This window comes from Schistocerca americana, unplaced genomic scaffold (genome assembly GCF_021461395.2).
Source record: "Schistocerca americana isolate TAMUIC-IGC-003095 unplaced genomic scaffold, iqSchAmer2.1 HiC_scaffold_35, whole genome shotgun sequence".
Taxonomy (NCBI): Eukaryota; Metazoa; Arthropoda; class Insecta; order Orthoptera; family Acrididae; genus Schistocerca; species Schistocerca americana.
Genome location: NW_025726071.1, coordinates 3,372,501 through 3,390,055, shown reverse-complemented (window position 1 = coordinate 3,390,055; position 17,555 = coordinate 3,372,501). Strand labels below are relative to the sequence as shown.

At 38.3% G+C, this 17,555-nt stretch overlaps 1 protein-coding gene across 1 annotated transcript in view; it reads right to left on the bottom strand.

Moving 5' to 3' along the window:
• LOC124580705 (molybdenum cofactor biosynthesis protein 1-like) overlaps positions 1 to 17,555 on the bottom strand; it is a 71,353-nt gene that overhangs the window by 52,779 nt on the left and 1,019 nt on the right. Inside the window, exons 2-5 of the mRNA XM_047131281.1 lie at positions 17,044 to 17,264; positions 10,462 to 10,671; positions 9,670 to 9,689; positions 6,068 to 6,294 (exon numbers count right to left, since the gene is read on the bottom strand). Coding sequence (XP_046987237.1) covers positions 6,068 to 6,294; positions 9,670 to 9,689; positions 10,462 to 10,671; positions 17,044 to 17,264 — 678 coding nt within the window. The remainder of the gene's footprint in view (positions 1 to 6,067; positions 6,295 to 9,669; positions 9,690 to 10,461; positions 10,672 to 17,043; positions 17,265 to 17,555) is intronic.

Below are 17,555 nucleotides of genomic sequence, written 5' to 3'. Positions count from 1 at the left end.
TAAATGATGTCCTCTGTCAGTCCAATCTGGTAAGGATCCCACACCATGCAGAATACTCCAAAAGAGGACAGACAAGTATAGTTGTAGATAGTCTCTTTAGTAATCCTAATCTTCTAAATGTTTTACTATTAAATCACAGTCTTTTGTTTGCTTTGCCACCGCATTATCTATGTGAGCATTCCAATTTAAGTTATTTGTAAATGTAATTCCTAAGTATTCAGTAGACTTCACAGCCTTTAGATCTGTGTGAATTATCATGTAAACAAAATTTAGTAGATGCCTTTTACTACTCGTGCAGATGACATAAAAATTTTTATTATTTAAGGTCAGTTACCACTTTTTGCATCATATGGATAGGTAGCCTAAATCATTTTGCAGTTCATTTTGATCATCTGATCACTTTACAAGACAGTAAATGATTTGCGAGACTGTAAATGATAGCATCATCTAAGAGGACTGCTCAGATTCTCTCTTAAATTGTTAATGTAGATCGGCAACAGCAGGTGGTCTATAACACTTCCTTGAGGAATGTCAGATATCACTTCTGTTTTACTTGACGATTTTCCATCAATTGCTATGAACTGTGACCTTTCTGACAGGAAACCACACATCCAGTTGTACAACTCAGACAATACTCCATAGGCACACAATATGATTAGAAAATGCTTGTGAGGAACTGTTTCAAAAAGTCTTCTGGAAATCTACAAATATGGAATCAATTTGAGATCCCCAGTCGACAGCACTTATTACTTTGTGTGACTAAAGAGCTAGCTGTGTTTTAAAAGGTCGATATTTCTGAATCTATCTTAGCTATTTATCAATGAATCATTACCTTTGAGATAATTCAAAATATTCAAACACAATATATGTTCCAAAATCCTAATGCAAAACAACATTAGTGATATGAGTCTGTTATTTAGTAGATTACTCCTCTTTTCTTTCTTGAGCATTGGTGTGACCTGAGCAACTTTTCAGTCTCTAGGTATGGATCTTTATCAAATGAGCGGCTATATATGATTTCTAATGGAGCTATTGTATCAACATTCTCTGAAAGAAACATAAATGGTTTATGACACTGAGGAGAGCTACTACTAAGTTACTCACAGTTGCAGTTGTTCTTGATTTGAATACTGCAATATTTACTTTGTTGTCTTTGGTGAAGAAATTTCAGAAATCCGTGTTTAGTAACTCTACTTTAGTAGCACTGTCATCAGTAACATTACCACAGCTATTGCGCAGTGAAGGTATTGGTTGTGTCTTGCCATTGGTGAACTATACATTCAACCAGAACCTCTTTGGATTTTCTTCCAGATTTCAAAACGAAGTTTCACTATGGGAATTATTAAACACATCTTCCACTGAAACCCACCCTAAGTTTCGAGCTTCAGTAAAACATCGCTAATCTTGGAGATTTTGCATTCTTTTAAATTTTGACATGCTTTTTTTCATTGCTCCTGCAGCTGAGTTTTGACATATTTTGTGCACCACCCTTTTAATTTATTTGGTATCCATTCAATTTATTTGGTATATATCTCTTAATTGATGTCGATACTATTTCTCTGAATTTAAACCATCTCTGGTCTACACTTACATAGTCAGACTTGAAGGAGTAGAGACTTAGTAGAGACCGTCACCTTGGAAGGCATCAAGTTAATTTTTATCTGCTTTCTCATTAAATGCCCTATTGTGTACGGCTGAAAATTAATAGAGATAAGGCAAACAGAATGTGCAAAGTAAGTGGAAATTACTCGTCTCTTCCCCGATTACAGTGCAATAGAAGATACTACAAGATGTTGACAGATTGCCATATCTCGGTAGCTTTATATGTAATAATGAGGTCACAGATGCAGAAATCACCAGCAGAACTGGAAAATCAGTCCATATGGCAATTAGGTCTGTAATATGTCAACAAAGCTTTGCCTGTACTCCTTTATTGTTTATATTTGTGAGACTTGGAAAATGTCAGTAAAATCAGCACACAGTCTCCATATTTTTCACCAACAATGCTAGAGATGAATTCTGAAGATGTTAACCCGACCAAGTTACAAACGATGTAGTGCTGAGAATACGAGATCTACACAGCCTGCACAAAATTATTGTTGAAAGAAGACTGAAGATTGCAGGTTATGTTCTACACATGTAAGGTGGAAGAATCCCAAAATCAACACTGTTGTGGAAATCAATGGACAGATACAGATGTACAGGAAGACCTTTTAACACCTGGAACTTTTGCAATGAATCTTCAATGCATGGACACAAACTTGGAGGAAGGTGAGAACTTGGCAGCTGATCGAGTGAACTCTGTGAAACCAGTTCTTTGTATGGTACACAGCAAATCTGAGTAAGTTAGTAAGTAAGTAAGTAAAGTAAGTACAACTGGGGATTTTGCAAAACTGTTGGATGATCGATATTATTGTCTAGATTTGACACTGTTGGACTTCTACCTTTTCCTTGATGTGTATTCTTCAAATTGTGAGTTTTATGAGAAAGCTGATAGGTACTTACCAATCAACCTTCCCTCACATGAACTGACATTGTCTCTTTATAAATTCTACTGTGCTAACAATTATCTACTGAGAATCCTCGACTAGGTCTCCACAGCTCAAATGAGCCAGTTTCTTTTAAATTTCTGTCTTTGGCTATAATTGTCTTCCAAGTATGGTGACACAACATCCTGTCATGAAACTTTTGCCTTTACATTTGTTTACTTTTCTGGACACTGCCTTTTTCTGCACTGTGCACCAAATACACTATGTGAGTAACGCCCAAGCTCCAACAACCAATCGTGAGCTGTAAACAGTTGTACACTCTACCAGGGCACATAACAAACAATTAACATTTGTTTTTTAGTGTTCTAAGCTGTGAGATCATCAGCGGACAAATAATTTAGTACCTATTCCTAGGCAGCCGGAGTGGCCGTGCGGTTCTAGGCGCTACAGTCTGGAACCGAGTGACCGCTACGTTCGCAGGTTCGAATCCTGCCTCGGGCATGGATGTGTGTGATGTCCTTAGGTTAGTTAGGTTTAATTAGTTCTAAGTTCTAGGCGACTGATGACCTCAGAAGTTAAGTCGCATAGTGCTCAGAGCCATTTGAACCTATTCCTGACGTGCAGTTGTTTGGAACAACGACTGACATGATCCAAAATATTACTTTCTTTTATTATAGCTTCACTTTTATTTTGTCTAATGATTACTAATTTCAGTATCAAATTCCATCATCAAGCCACTATATGATCAGAAAGCATAGTGTATCATTAAAATATTGTTTAATAAACAGATTACCATTATATCATCATTCCTTAAAGTAATGTCCAAACTGGAAGGACAGATGATTAATTTTGAGTATATACAAAAGTCAGAGTACTGAACCGGATATGAAAGAAGGAAAACCAGAAGGGCAGTGAGAGACGGGTGCCTTCTATCACCTTACTTCCTTAATATGTTCATCAAGGAAGTAATAACAACAACAAAGAAAAGATGACAAGAATCAAAAGGTAATTTCTGGAATACTCCAAGGAAATGTGATAGGGCCATTAGATTTACAATGTATATAAATGATCCAGTAGAAAGTGTCAGAGGCTCCTTAATATTGTTCACAGGTATTACACTTGTCCATAAGAAAGTGTCAACAACAGAAGACAGTATCAATTTGCACAATGACCTGCAAAGGATTGGTGAATGATGCAGGCTCTGGCAGTTGACCCTGCACATAAATAAATGTAACATATCACACACACACACACACACACACACACACAGGAAAAGAAATCCAATACTGTACAACTACACTATTAATGACAAATTGCTGGAAACAGAATCTACCACAAAATATCTAGAAGTAACTATTCAGAGCAACCTTAAAGCGGAATGATCACACAAAACAGCAATAGAAAAGCAGATGCCAGACTAACATCCACAGGAAGAATCTTAAGTGAATGTAAATTACCCCTGTGTCCTTACCCTGTACGACTGACAGAAGAGAGAAAGAAGATCCAATGAAGTGCGGAGTGTTTTGTCACAGACTCATTTAGTCACTGTGAGATCATTACAGAGATGCTCAGCAACTCCAGTGGTAGATGCCATAAGAGAGCAGTTGTGCATCACGGAAAGATTTACTACCCATGTTTCGAGAGAGTAGTTTCTGAGAAGAGTCTGACAACATAATAGTTTCTCTCATATACAATTCACGAAATGATCACGAGAAGAAAATTTGAGAAGTTAGAGATAATACAGAAGGGTACTGACAGTCATTCTTCTCAAACACTGTTCACAAGTGGAACAAGGCAGAGGGGGTCAGTTGGTGGCATGAGACGTACCCCCTGTCACACACAGTTAGGTGGTTTTTGGAGCATGATGTCGATATGGAGACTTAATTGCATGCATATACACTGCAGACTGACGACATCACAATAGTAAATCAGAGTAGGAACTAAATAAAATGTTTCAGGCCTTAAATCAAGAAATGGTAAAACTAAAGCTAAAAATGAATACAAAGAAGACAAAATTTATGGCTACAGACAAGAAAGGAGGTGGAGGCAGGACTGACGCAAGAACAGGCAATGAGCAACTCAAGAAAGGAACTGAAATTCACTATCTCAGTAGCATTTTGCAAGAAAACAATCAATATTTCAAGGCATTCAAGAAAAGAATAGCACAGGTGAAGAGTTCCTTCCAAAATAAGAAGAAGCTGCAACTGAATAAACATATCAGCTCCCACATTAAGAAAATATTTGTAAAGACCTTTGTGTGGAGTGTTCTGACACACAGATGCAAAATCTGTACATTAGAAAAGCCAAAGGAAGCTCACCTCAAACCTGCTGAAATGTGGTTCTGGAGGAGAAGTACAAGAACTAGCTGCATTGACAGAAAAATTAAAGGAAATAGGAGAGAAGAAGGAACCACTGAAAGTTATAGGCCAGAGCAAAGCAAAATACACTGGACACTTAACTGGAGATGGTAATCTTTTAAAAAACATTTCTGAAGGCAAGATCATAGGTAAGAAAACAAGGGGATGACTGAGAACATCCTACTTAAACAATATGATCAATGAATGGGATTTTCTTCACACATGGAGATGAAAACAACTGCTGAAGAGAGGAAGCTGTGGCTGCAGAGACAAGGTTTAACCTTTTGGAAGAGTAAGGACAAACTAATACAAAATATGATTCTGCATGGCAGCTACATATGGAATAAATGACAACTTCTTGTGTGCATTCATCAAGTCACTTACCCCAGTAGGTGTCTTATCTACTAAAAGTAAAGGTCACTGTTGTGCTTTCAATAGATGTGAACTGCACCCTGAAAATGGTATGTCTAGTTTGCAGTTGTACAGAAGCTTTTTATTTTGCAAAATGGTTCAAATGGCTCTAAGCACTATGGGACTTAACATCTGAGGTCATCAGTCCCCCAGACTTAGAAGTACTTAAACCTAACTAACCTAAGGACATCCCTGCCTGAGGCAGGATTCGAACCTGCGACCGTAGCAGCAGCATGGTTCCGGACTGAAGTGCCTAGAACCGCTCGGCCACAGTGGTCAGCTTTTATTTTGCAAAGAAATTTTTGATAATAAGATGAACTGATGCTGGTACTCGCTACTGAAACCAGTAGTACTTAGACACAACAAAAGTGTGACTACATAATTAAGAATAATTTTTCCAAACAATTGAGTATTTTTTTCAAAACAACACCACAATAGAGGAAACTTATTTTAAACTAAAGACACAAAAGAAAAAAAGAGAAACTGTAAAGATCTTGAGTCTCATATGACTCTCTTGGGAGGAAAATATAAGATATTTAATAGGTAAACTTGCAAGGCATACTTTTTTATGTTGTATAAACTACGAAACTGTTAGCATCTTCAGCTAAAATTTACTTCTTCTGTCTTAATATACCTTCCTTCACTTTCAGCTGCAGTGTGGAGACAGGGGTGAGGGTGGGAGCGGGGATGGAGTCGAGGGTGAGGGCGTACTGCTTTAAAATGGTGATTCTTGTATTGATATTCTTAACAACAGATTTATATCTCTTGCTTATGAAAGTCTGCATGCGATGACAGCTGCACTAGTAATACCTTCACAGGGTCGTATTCAAGTTGCAAGGCTAGATCTATGCCAGCCATGGCACGCTCCCAGCCTTTCCTCCTCGTGATCTGGTTGTAGCATTGGGACTGCAGGGTGTCTAAGCAGATGTTCAGACCGTCAAGCCCTGCCCTCTGCAAGGCAACCAGCTGTCTTGCCAATATGAGGCCATCGGTTGTCATTAAGACACTTTCGCGATCTTTTATTTTTTTCAGGGCACCTGTGAAACAGCAAAACTGAAACAAATAATTTGTAACATTTCTGCTGCATATGAAACAAAACTCCAGTTGATAAATTGAAAATACAAATTCCTTAAAAGTTAACTGTACATTTGCCCTAATACAAAGAGATAAGAAGGGTTAATAAACTGAATTGAAGAATGCAAGTTAAGATAGCAATGAAAAAATAATTAGAGGCATAAGATCACCTACTGAAACAGAGAAATGGGAATCAATATGAACCATTACCACTACTGTCAACTGATTCCATGTCTCCATGCACACTGTATAAACCACTGTGGGTTTGTCCGACAAAGTACATTGTTGTACCACACATTATGGTTTTTCCCCATTCAGTGCTCATGTGGAGTGTGGGAAGAATGATTCTTTAAATGGTTCTGTGCATGCTGTAATTAATCTTGCCTTCATGGTCCCTATAGGAGTGATACATATGCGGTTATTGTATAATCCCTAAATTTCATAAGTTGGGTTTTGTCATATATTTGGCGTCTATCTTCACTTGTCTGGCATTTCCAATTTTTAGTAGCTTCTTGATGCTCTCCCATGCATCAAATAAATCTATGATCAATCATGCTACACTATTTTGTATACATTCAATGTCTGTCATTAGCCTTATTTGTTATGGGTCATACTTAAGCAATATTCTAGAATGGGCCACACAAGTATTCTGTAAGCAATGTCCTCTATTGACTGATTGCATTTTCCAGTATCTTACCAACGAATTGAAGTCTGCATTCTGCTTTGCCTACAAGTGAGTCTATGTCACCATTTCATTTCATCCAGATATTTGTATGAGTTGACCAATTAAAACTGTGATTATTTGATAATGTAGTCATACAATTCTGTCTTTTATTTGTTTTGTGATGTGCTCCAATTTACATTTCTGAAAACTTAAACTCAGTTGCCCATCTTTGGACCAATTTGAAATGTTATGATCTGACTCAAATTTGTACAGATCTTTTTCAGGCAATAATTCATTATAGACAACTCTATCATCCAGGAAAAGTATGAGGTTCCTTATAATATCGTCTTCCAGAACTTTAAGGTACAACATTAATGTAATGGTATAAATTACTATAACTGTATAAATAAGTTTATAAGTGTGTAAAATACATTGAACTATTTGTTACAACAAAACATTGTACTGGTATACTCAGCAAGATGTTAAATCAGCAGATAGCTATATTTTATGTTCAACATTTTGTGTACAGCATATATGCTGGAAAGGATTTATACCCAAATTAAATAAATCTGAAGAAATGGTAGTGTGTCTCTGGAAAAAAAATCCATAAAAACTCATACAGTCCAATTTGCTATTATGTCACTGTTACTGAAATATAATACAAAGTAACTGAATTCGATGAACATTCTCAGAGTGCAATATGCCTCAGAGTGAAATGCACAGTAATGTCAACATTATTTTTCAAGGCTATGTTTGTGAAAATGGATGACAGCAAACCGCACATTTTGTTCTCAATCTGAGGAAGCATTATGCACTGTAAAACACTGTACTGCTGTTCTACATAAAAGCTGTCTCATTGCCAACATCTTTCCCCTGCTGGCTGTTCTACACTTCTCATCACTGATTCAACATGTTGTAAGGTATTTTATGCTGTATGACACCACAGTCCAATCTGGTAAGGATAGCATAAAAATAATATATGAATTTCAGTATTGAAACTGGAACAGCAGAACAGCTCTCATCACACTGGATATCAAATCGAGGTTGGATTACAGCCATGGGTACATTAATTCATGCTACTCAACTGTATGTCATATGTCAGAGTTCATCAACTGTAGTGGTTGGCGACTGGTGGCTGGCGACTGGTGGCATACCCATCTCTTGGCATCCTGTGAACAGATGTTCTCCACAGGTGACAGATTTGAAGAAAATGCTGGATATGGCAACAGTGGAACACTCTCTGTATCGAGGTAGCTCAGTACAGCTCAGGTGATGTGTAGTCTTGCATTATCTTGTTAAAAGATAACATCATGGAGCCCTTGAAAATACGGCACAGCGATAGGCCTTAACAAAACACAAATGCAATGGCTGCTGTCCAAATTACTGGCTATGTGAACCACAGGTTGTGACATGTATCCAGTTGCACCCCATACCATCACATCACATGCTGGACCCGCATGGGAATGACAGGTACAATCTGGCCAGGTCTGTTGGCATCAGAGCCTCCAAACACAAGTACATCAATTGTGACGATGTTACAGAACCGAGACTCATCTGGTACAATGACACAGTGCCATTCCTGTGTCTGGCATTGTTGTTAGTTGCACCGCTGTCAGTTCACCTCTCTCTAGAGCTGCATTAAGGGGTTGACAGTCTGTGCTGCTCCAGATGCCATCACATTGTCTGTGTGGATACTTGTCTCACTGTATACAAGCCCACTTCCTGACTAAATGTACACAACTTCACTGCAGGATCACGTACGCATGAGCAAACACTTGTCTGCCCTCTCAGGCGCTAGTTGGGTGGCACTACTGAGGCCCTGCAAGGCATTTAGCATTGCCCTCCTGAACCTACCAATTCTATGTTCGCACAAAATGAGATTCTGAGCAATGCAAGCAGCAATATAGTGAAACAATAAACCAGAGTCTCAGCAGACCATGAGCCTGCCACTGCCAAATCTGGAATGCTGATAAACATTTCTCCTTCTTCCATTATGCTTAACACGGTCTTTGTGTAAACAATCAACACCGAAATAGAATTTCTGAATGAGAAACCTGCTCCATAAGCTTATCTTGCATACAGAATATGCATGGGAGTGCTGAAAAGTAATGCCTCTGAATTTTTTATTCTGTTCTCAATATCGGTCGAGGTATGACACGTCACACATATTACTTGGTCAGCTTTCCCACTTCACTGACTCGTGGCACACCCCCCTCCCGCAAACAGATGGAGTCACAATAGGCAGCCCACTCTGACCAGAGATTGTGGATATATTTACGGTGCACTTCGAGGAAGAGGCCCTGATGTCATCCAAATGGAAATCCTTCTTCTTCTTCTTCTTCTTCTTCTTCTTCTGTTATGTGGATAACACACTTGTCATCTGGCCTCATGGAAGAGACAAACTTCTTGACTTCTTTGTACATCTGAACTCCACACGCCACAAAATCAAATTCACTATGGAGACCAAAGAAGAAGGAAGACTACCATTCCTGCACATCATAGTCAGGAGAATAACGGACAGCACCCTGCGCCACAGCGTGTATCTGACTCTACAAAACACATAAACTCAGTTCTCCCTATGGCACTGTGAATAATTTCAATAACAAAAAGTGTGATGAATGTTGCAGCGTACATTTAATTTCCACTTAGGCTTTGCATTCAAGATCAGTCTTACCTGAGAGTGCAACATTACATCTTTGGTTAATTTAATTATATGTTCATTAGATTTTGGTTATAAGGCACGTTTTGGTGCCTAATGTTTCATCTCCAAATGCTGGAAACAATCCATGGAGGAAGAGGAGTATGTAAGACATTGGTGGACCAGGTTGGAAGATTCTGTGAATTTCAATACTCTGTAGAAGAGCTCAATCATTTGAAAATAACTTTCAGACCTTGTGCTATTCTAACAGATATACATAAGGCACTACACTCTAAAATATTTGCATCTTTCACTGAAAAACAAGCAACTAGAGGAAAAGTTCTCTTGCCATTTGTAAAAACAGTCGCAGATCGCGACCTCCGAGTGCTATGAAGAGAAGGTATTGACGCAGTGCTTAAACCAAACTGAAGACCACAACAGCAGCCATACTCAAGTAAATTGCTATGCAGTAGTTTCAGTGAATTTGACAATGATGTGGCTGCTTTCATGGTGGCCCAGTCATGTTGTGGGGATAGGGAATGCCAGTGACAGGGCTGGAATTGTAGGTGACAAATTGATTTTTGGCAAAGCCTTGTATCAATACCTCCTTAATTATTGAGCTGAAAAACTGTAAAAAACATTCATACAGTAAAATCACACAAAAAAATTTCCTATTTCTGCAGGTATTGTGCCTTCTGTTTCCTTTTCATTACAAAAACATATTGATTCAAATTTATAAAGTCACAACTATGTCGCTGTGATTTGTGTAACACACATTCTGGAACATGTTCCAGGAATGTCATGAAACAGACAGCTTTAAATACTTACTCTAGCTCATCTTTCAAGACTTGCATGCCAACAACAACACCATCTATCCAATCTGTTTTTATTTCTCTTTCATGTAAAGATTTCTCCACAAAGGATATCATCTGCCATGTAGGCAGTGCAAGAGGAAATTCCACACTCGCATTTGGGTAATCAAGTACAGTCTGTGTCTTGTCAGAACCAAGTACAATCAACCCAATTTCATCTTTCCCACTGGTAAATATCTGGAAACATATTAAATGGTAAAAATAAGTTTTGTTTATAACAAGTTGTATACCAATAAAAACATGACACACAGAGACTCTTTATAAAATTATTTAATTGGATAGATAAAAAATCTACTCGCCAAGCAGTGGCAGAACACACACATAAAAGACTGTTGTGATAGGCAAGCGTTTGGAGCCAGTGACTCCTTCTTCAGGCTAAAGGGTTGCAGGGGAAGCAAGAAGGGTGAAGGAAAAGGACTGGAGAGGTCTAAGAAAAGGGGTAGATTTTGGGAAAGTTACCCAGAACCGTGGGTCATGGGTGACTTACCGTACAGGATGAGAAGGAAAGACTAATTGTTGGGGACTGCATCGGGCAAGATTCGGAAACCTGAGAGCATAAAGGTGGAAGACAGGGTAATATGCAAGACAGAGATTACTACTAAAACTGTACATGAGTTAATAAGAGTGAGAAGCTAAGCATATTGTATACAACAGCTGCGGGAGGGGGTAGTGAAAATAGACGGGAAAGACAATGAAAGATGTAGAAAGCTAAAACGGAGTGAAGCAAAGAGTAATTACAGTGAAGAAAGGCTGAGACAGCAGAAATTAACGTAAATTAAAGCGAGGTGGGTGGTGAGAACCAAGGACACGTTGTAGTGCTAGTTCCCACCTGCGGAGTTCTGAGAAACTGGTGTATGGCGGAAGAATCCAGGTGGCATGTGTGGTGAAACAAGTGTCGAGGTCACGTATGCCATGTTGTAGAGCATGCCCTGCAACAGGATATTGTGAGTTTCCAGTATATACACTATGCCTATGCCCATTTATCGTAACTAATAATTTGGTGGTAGTCATGCAGATGTAGAAAGCTGAACAGTGTTTACATAATAGCTGGTATATGACATGTGTCATTTCTATTTTTCGCCTGATCCGCAGTTCTGGGTGACTTTCCCAAAATCTACACCTTTTCCTGGAACTCTCCAGGCCTTTTCCTTTACCCTTCTTTCTTCCCCTTCAATGCTTCTGTCTGGAGGAGCCACTGGCTCCGAAAGCTTGCCAATCATAACAGTCTTTTATGTGTATGTTCTGCTGCCACTTGGTGAGTAGATTTTTTATCTATTCAATTAAATAATTTTATCAATAATATATTGTTTTTGTTGTTATAGTCACTCTTTATAACCTACTTAAAATACATCACGTACCCTCCTCTCCACAATTCTTCGAACACATAGTTTTGCCTTTTGTAAAAAATCACTGCGTTTCTGTATAACATACTTGGAATCAACGTGTCCAACATCTATTACAATCATAAACAGAAGAAAGAAAGTCATTGTATTTATTGGCAGTATTACGCAATCAAATATTTTGAAAGAGTTCCAGTGGTATAAATTTACAAAATCTTACAAATAAATATATACGTTTATTCTTTAAATCAATTCTTAGCAATAACATAATAGTATAAATTGCAGAATCAATATAGCCAATTTTAATGTAATGACTGCAATACAAATACAAAATAACAGCGGTAAGTTATAACAAATGAGAGAGAGAGAGAGAGAGAGAGAGAGAGAGAGAGAGGCATTTAGACAATGTTTCATTACAGTGTGAAACTTATTAGAATTAAAATGAAGCCATAGTGAATTATTACATTCCAAAAATAATAGTTATTGTGCTCTTTCACCCCAAAATACTACCTTCATTAGGTAATATATACTTTTAATTTCAGAAATTTTTACAACAGCTCTGGACTTCACTGCCTCGATGAATTTATTACATGTGTCAATGAATGAGGGTTGATAACACTGCTTTAGTCATTCCATTGTTCATCATGTGATATTCACAATGTTCTTAATAACTTCTTATGTAAAGTTCTATCATGAAAAAGATAATCTACGTAAGTTTTAAAAGTCGCGAATCTTTAAACAACAACTTGATAATGGGTATATCAGTATTTTGTATACATTCTAGCATTCTATTCAAGTTGCAAGGCTAGATCTATGCCAGCTATGGCACGCTCCCAGCCTTTCCTCCTCGTGATCTGGTTGTAGCATTGGGACTGCAGGGTGTCTAAGCAGATGTTCAGACCGTCAAGCCCTGCCCTCTGCAAGGCAACCAGCTGTCTTGCCAATATGAGGCCATCGGTTGTCATTAAGACACTTTCGCGATCTTTTATTTTTTTCAGGGCACCTGTGAAACAGCAAAACTGAAACAAATAATTTGTAACATTTCTGCTGCATATGAAACAAAACTCCAGTTGATAAATTGAAAATACAAATTCCTTAAAAGTTAACTGTACATTTGCCCTAATACAAAGAGATAAGAAGGGTTAATAAACTGAATTGAAGAATGCAAGTTAAGATAGCAATGAAAAAATAATTAGAGGCATAAGATCACCTACTGAAACAGAGAAATGGGAATCAATATGAACCATTACCACTACTGTCAACTGATTCCATGTCTCCATGCACACTGTATAAACCACTGTGGGTTTGTCCGACAAAGTACATTGTTGTACCACACATTATGGTTTTTCCCCATTCAGTGCTCATGTGGAGTGTGGGAAGAATGATTCTTTAAATGGTTCTGTGCATGCTGTAATTAATCTTGCCTTCATGGTCCCTATAGGAGTGATACATATGCGGTTATTGTATAATCCCTAAATACCTCGCTTAATACATGTTCCTGAAATTTCATAAGTTGGGTTTTGTCATATATTTGGCGTCTATCTTCACTTGTCTGGCATTTCCAATTTTTAGTAGCTTCTTGATGCTCTCCCATGCATCAAATAAATCTATGATCAATCATGCTACACTATTTTGTATACATTCAATGTCTGCCATTAGCCTTATTTGTTATGGGTCATACTTAAGCAATATTCTAGAATGGGCCACACAAGTATTCTGTAAGCAATGTCCTCTATTGACTGATTGCATTTTCCAGTATCTTACCAACGAATTGAAGTCTGCATTCTGCTTTGCCTACAAGTGAGTCTATGTCACCATTTCATTTCATCCAGATATTTGTATGAGTTGACCAATTAAAACTGTGATTATTTGATAATGTAGTCATACAATTCTGTCTTTTATTTGTTTTGTGATGTGCTCCAATTTACATTTCTGAAAACTTAAACTCAGTTGCCCATCTTTGGACCAATTTGAAATGTTATGATCTGACTCAAATTTGTACAGATCTTTTTCAGGCAATAATTCATTATAGACAACTCTATCATCCAGGAAAAGTATGAGGTTCCTTATAATATCGTCTTCCAGAACTTTAAGGTACAACATTAATGTAATGGTATAAATTACTATAACTGTATAAATAAGTTTATAAGTGTGTAAAATACATTGAACTATTTGTTACAACAAAACATTGTACTGGTATACTCAGCAAGATGTTAAATCAGCAGATAGCTATATTTTATGTTCAACATTTTGTGTACAGCATATATGCTGGAAAGGATTTATACCCAAATTAAATAAATCTGAAGAAATGGTAGTGTGTCTCTGGAAAAAAAATCCATAAAAACTCATACAGTCCAATTTGCTATTATGTCACTGTTACTGAAATATAATACAAAGTAACTGAATTCGATGAACATTCTCAGAGTGCAATATGCCTCAGAGTGAAATGCACAGTAATGTCAACATTATTTTTCAAGGCTATGTTTGTGAAAATGGATGACAGCAAACCGCACATTTTGTTCTCAATCTGAGGAAGCATTATGCACTGTAAAACACTGTACTGCTGTTCTACATAAAAGCTGTCTCATTGCCAACATCTTTCCCCTGCTGGCTGTTCTACACTTCTCATCACTGATTCAACATGTTGTAAGGTATTTTATGCTGTATGACACCACAGTCCAATCTGGTAAGGATAGCATAAAAATAATATATGAATTTCAGTATTGAAACTGGAACAGCAGAACAGCTCTCATCACACTGGATATCAAATCGAGGTTGGATTACAGCCATGGGTACATTAATTCATGCTACTCAACTGTATGTCATATGTCAGAGTTCATCAACTGTAGTGGTTGGCGACTGGTGGCTGGCGACTGGTGGCATACCCATCTCTTGGCATCCTGTGAACAGATGTTCTCCACAGGTGACAGATTTGAAGAAAATGCTGGATATGGCAACAGTGGAACACTCTCTGTATCGAGGTAGCTCAGTACAGCTCAGGTGATGTGTAGTCTTGCATTATCTTGTTAAAAGATAACATCATGGAGCCCTTGAAAATACGGCACAGCGATAGGCCTTAACAAAACACAAATGCAATGGCTGCTGTCCAAATTACTGGCTATGTGAACCACAGGTTGTGACATGTATCCAGTTGCACCCCATACCATCACATCACATGCTGGACCCGCATGGGAATGACAGGTACAATCTGGCCAGGTCTGTTGGCATCAGAGCCTCCACACACAAGTACATCAATTGTGACGATGTTACAGAACCGAGACTCATCTGGTACAATGACACAGTGCCATTCCTGTGTCTGGCATTGTTGTTAGTTGCACCGCTGTCAGTTCACCTCTCTCTAGAGCTGCATTAAGGGGTTGACAGTCTGTGCTGCTCCAGATGCCATCACATTGTCTGTGTGGATACTTGTCTCACTGTATACAAGCCCACTTCCTGACTAAATGTACACAACTTCACTGCAGGATCACGTACGCATGAGCAAACACTTGTCTGCCCTCTCAGGTGCTAGTTGGGTGGCACTACTGAGGCCCTGCAAGGCATTTAGCATGGCCCTCCTGAACCTACCAATTCTATGTTCGCACAAAATGAGATTCTGAGCAATGCAAGCAGCAATATAGTGAAACAATAAACCAGAGTCTCAGCAGACCATGAGCCTGCCACTGCCAAATCTGGAATGCTGATAAACATTTCTCCTTCTTCCATTATGCTTAACACGGTCTTCGTGTAAACAATCAACACCGAAATAGAATTTCTGAATGAGAAACCTGCTCCATAAGCTTATCTTGCATACAGAATATGCATGGGAGTGCTGAAAAGTAATGCCTCTGAATTTTTTATTCTGTTCTCAATATCGGTCGAGGTATGACACGTCACACATATTACTTGGTCAGCTTTCCCACTTCACTGACTCGTGGCACACCCCCCTCTCGCAAACAGATGGAGTCACAATAGGCAGCCCACTCTGACCAGAGATTGTGGATATATTTACGGTGCACTTCGAGGAAGAGGCCCTGATGTCATCCAAATGGAAATCCTTCTTCTTCTTCTTCTTCTTCTTCTTCTTCTGTTATGTGGATAACACACTTGTCATCTGGCCTCATGGAAGAGACAAACTTCTTGACTTCTTTGTACATCTGAACTCCACACGCCACAAAATCAAATTCACTATGGAGACCAAAGAAGAAGGAAGACTACCATTCCTGCACATCATAGTCAGGAGAATAACGGACAGCACCCTGCGCCACAGCGTGTATCTGACTCTACAAAACACATAAACTCAGTTCTCCCTATGGCACTGTGAATAATTTCAATAACAAAAAGTGTGATGAATGTTGCAGCGTACATTTAATTTCCACTTAGGCTTTGCATTCAAGATCAGTCTTACCTGAGAGTGCAACATTACATCTTTGGTTAATTTAATTATATGTTCATTAGATTTTGGTTATAAGGCACGTTTTGGTGCCTAATGTTTCATCTCCAAATGCTGGAAACAATCCATGGAGGAAGAGGAGTATGTAAGACATTGGTGGACCAGGTTGGAAGAATCTGTGAATTTCAATACTCTGTAGAAGAGCTCAATCATTTGAAAATAACTTTCAGACCTTGTGGCTATTCCAACAGATATACATAAGGCACTACATTCTAAAATATTTGCATCTTTCACTGAAAAACAAGCAACTAGAGGAAAAGTTCTCTTGCCATTTGTAAAAACAGTCGCAGATCGTGACCTCCGAGTGCTATGAAGAGAAGGTATTGACGCAGTGCTTAAACCAAACTGAAGACCACAACAGCAGCCATACTCAAGTAAATTGCTATGCAGTAGTTTCAGTGAATTTGACAATGATGTGGCTGCTTTCATGGTGGCCCAGTCATGTTGTGGGGATAGGGAATGCCAGTGACAGGGCTGGAATTGTAGGTGACAAATTGATTTTTGGCAAAGCCTTGTATCAATACCTCCTTAATTATTGAGCTGAAAAACTGTAAAAAACATTCATACAGTAAAATCACACAAAAAAATTTCCTATTTCTGCAGGTATTGTGCCTTCTGTTTCCTTTTCATTACAAAAACATATTGATTCAAATTTATAAAGTCACAACTATGTCGCTGTGATTTGTGTAACACACATTCTGGAACATGTTCCAGGAATGTCATGAAACAGACAGCTTTAAATACTTACTCTAGCTCATCTTTCAAGACTTGCATGCCAACAACAACACCATCTATCCAATCTGTTTTTATTTCTCTTTCATGTAAAGATTTCTCCACAAAGGATATCATCTGCCATGTAGGCAGTGCAAGAGGAAATTCCACACTCGCATTTGGGTAATCAAGTACAGTCTGTGTCTTGTCAGAACCAAGTACAATCAACCCAATTTCATCTTTCCCACTGGTAAATATCTGGAAACATATTAAATGGTAAAAATAAGTTTTGTTTATAACAAGTTGTATACCAATAAAAACATGACACACAGAGACTCTTTATAAAATTATTTAATTGGATAGATAAAAAATCTACTCGCCAAGCAGTGGCAGAACACACACATAAAAGACTGTTGTGATAGGCAAGCGTTTGGAGCCAGTGACTCCTTCTTCAGGCTAAAGGGTTGCAGGGGAAGCAAGAAGGGTGAAGGAAAAGGACTGGAGAGGTCTAAGAAAAGGGGGAGATTTTGGGAAAGTTACCCAGAACCG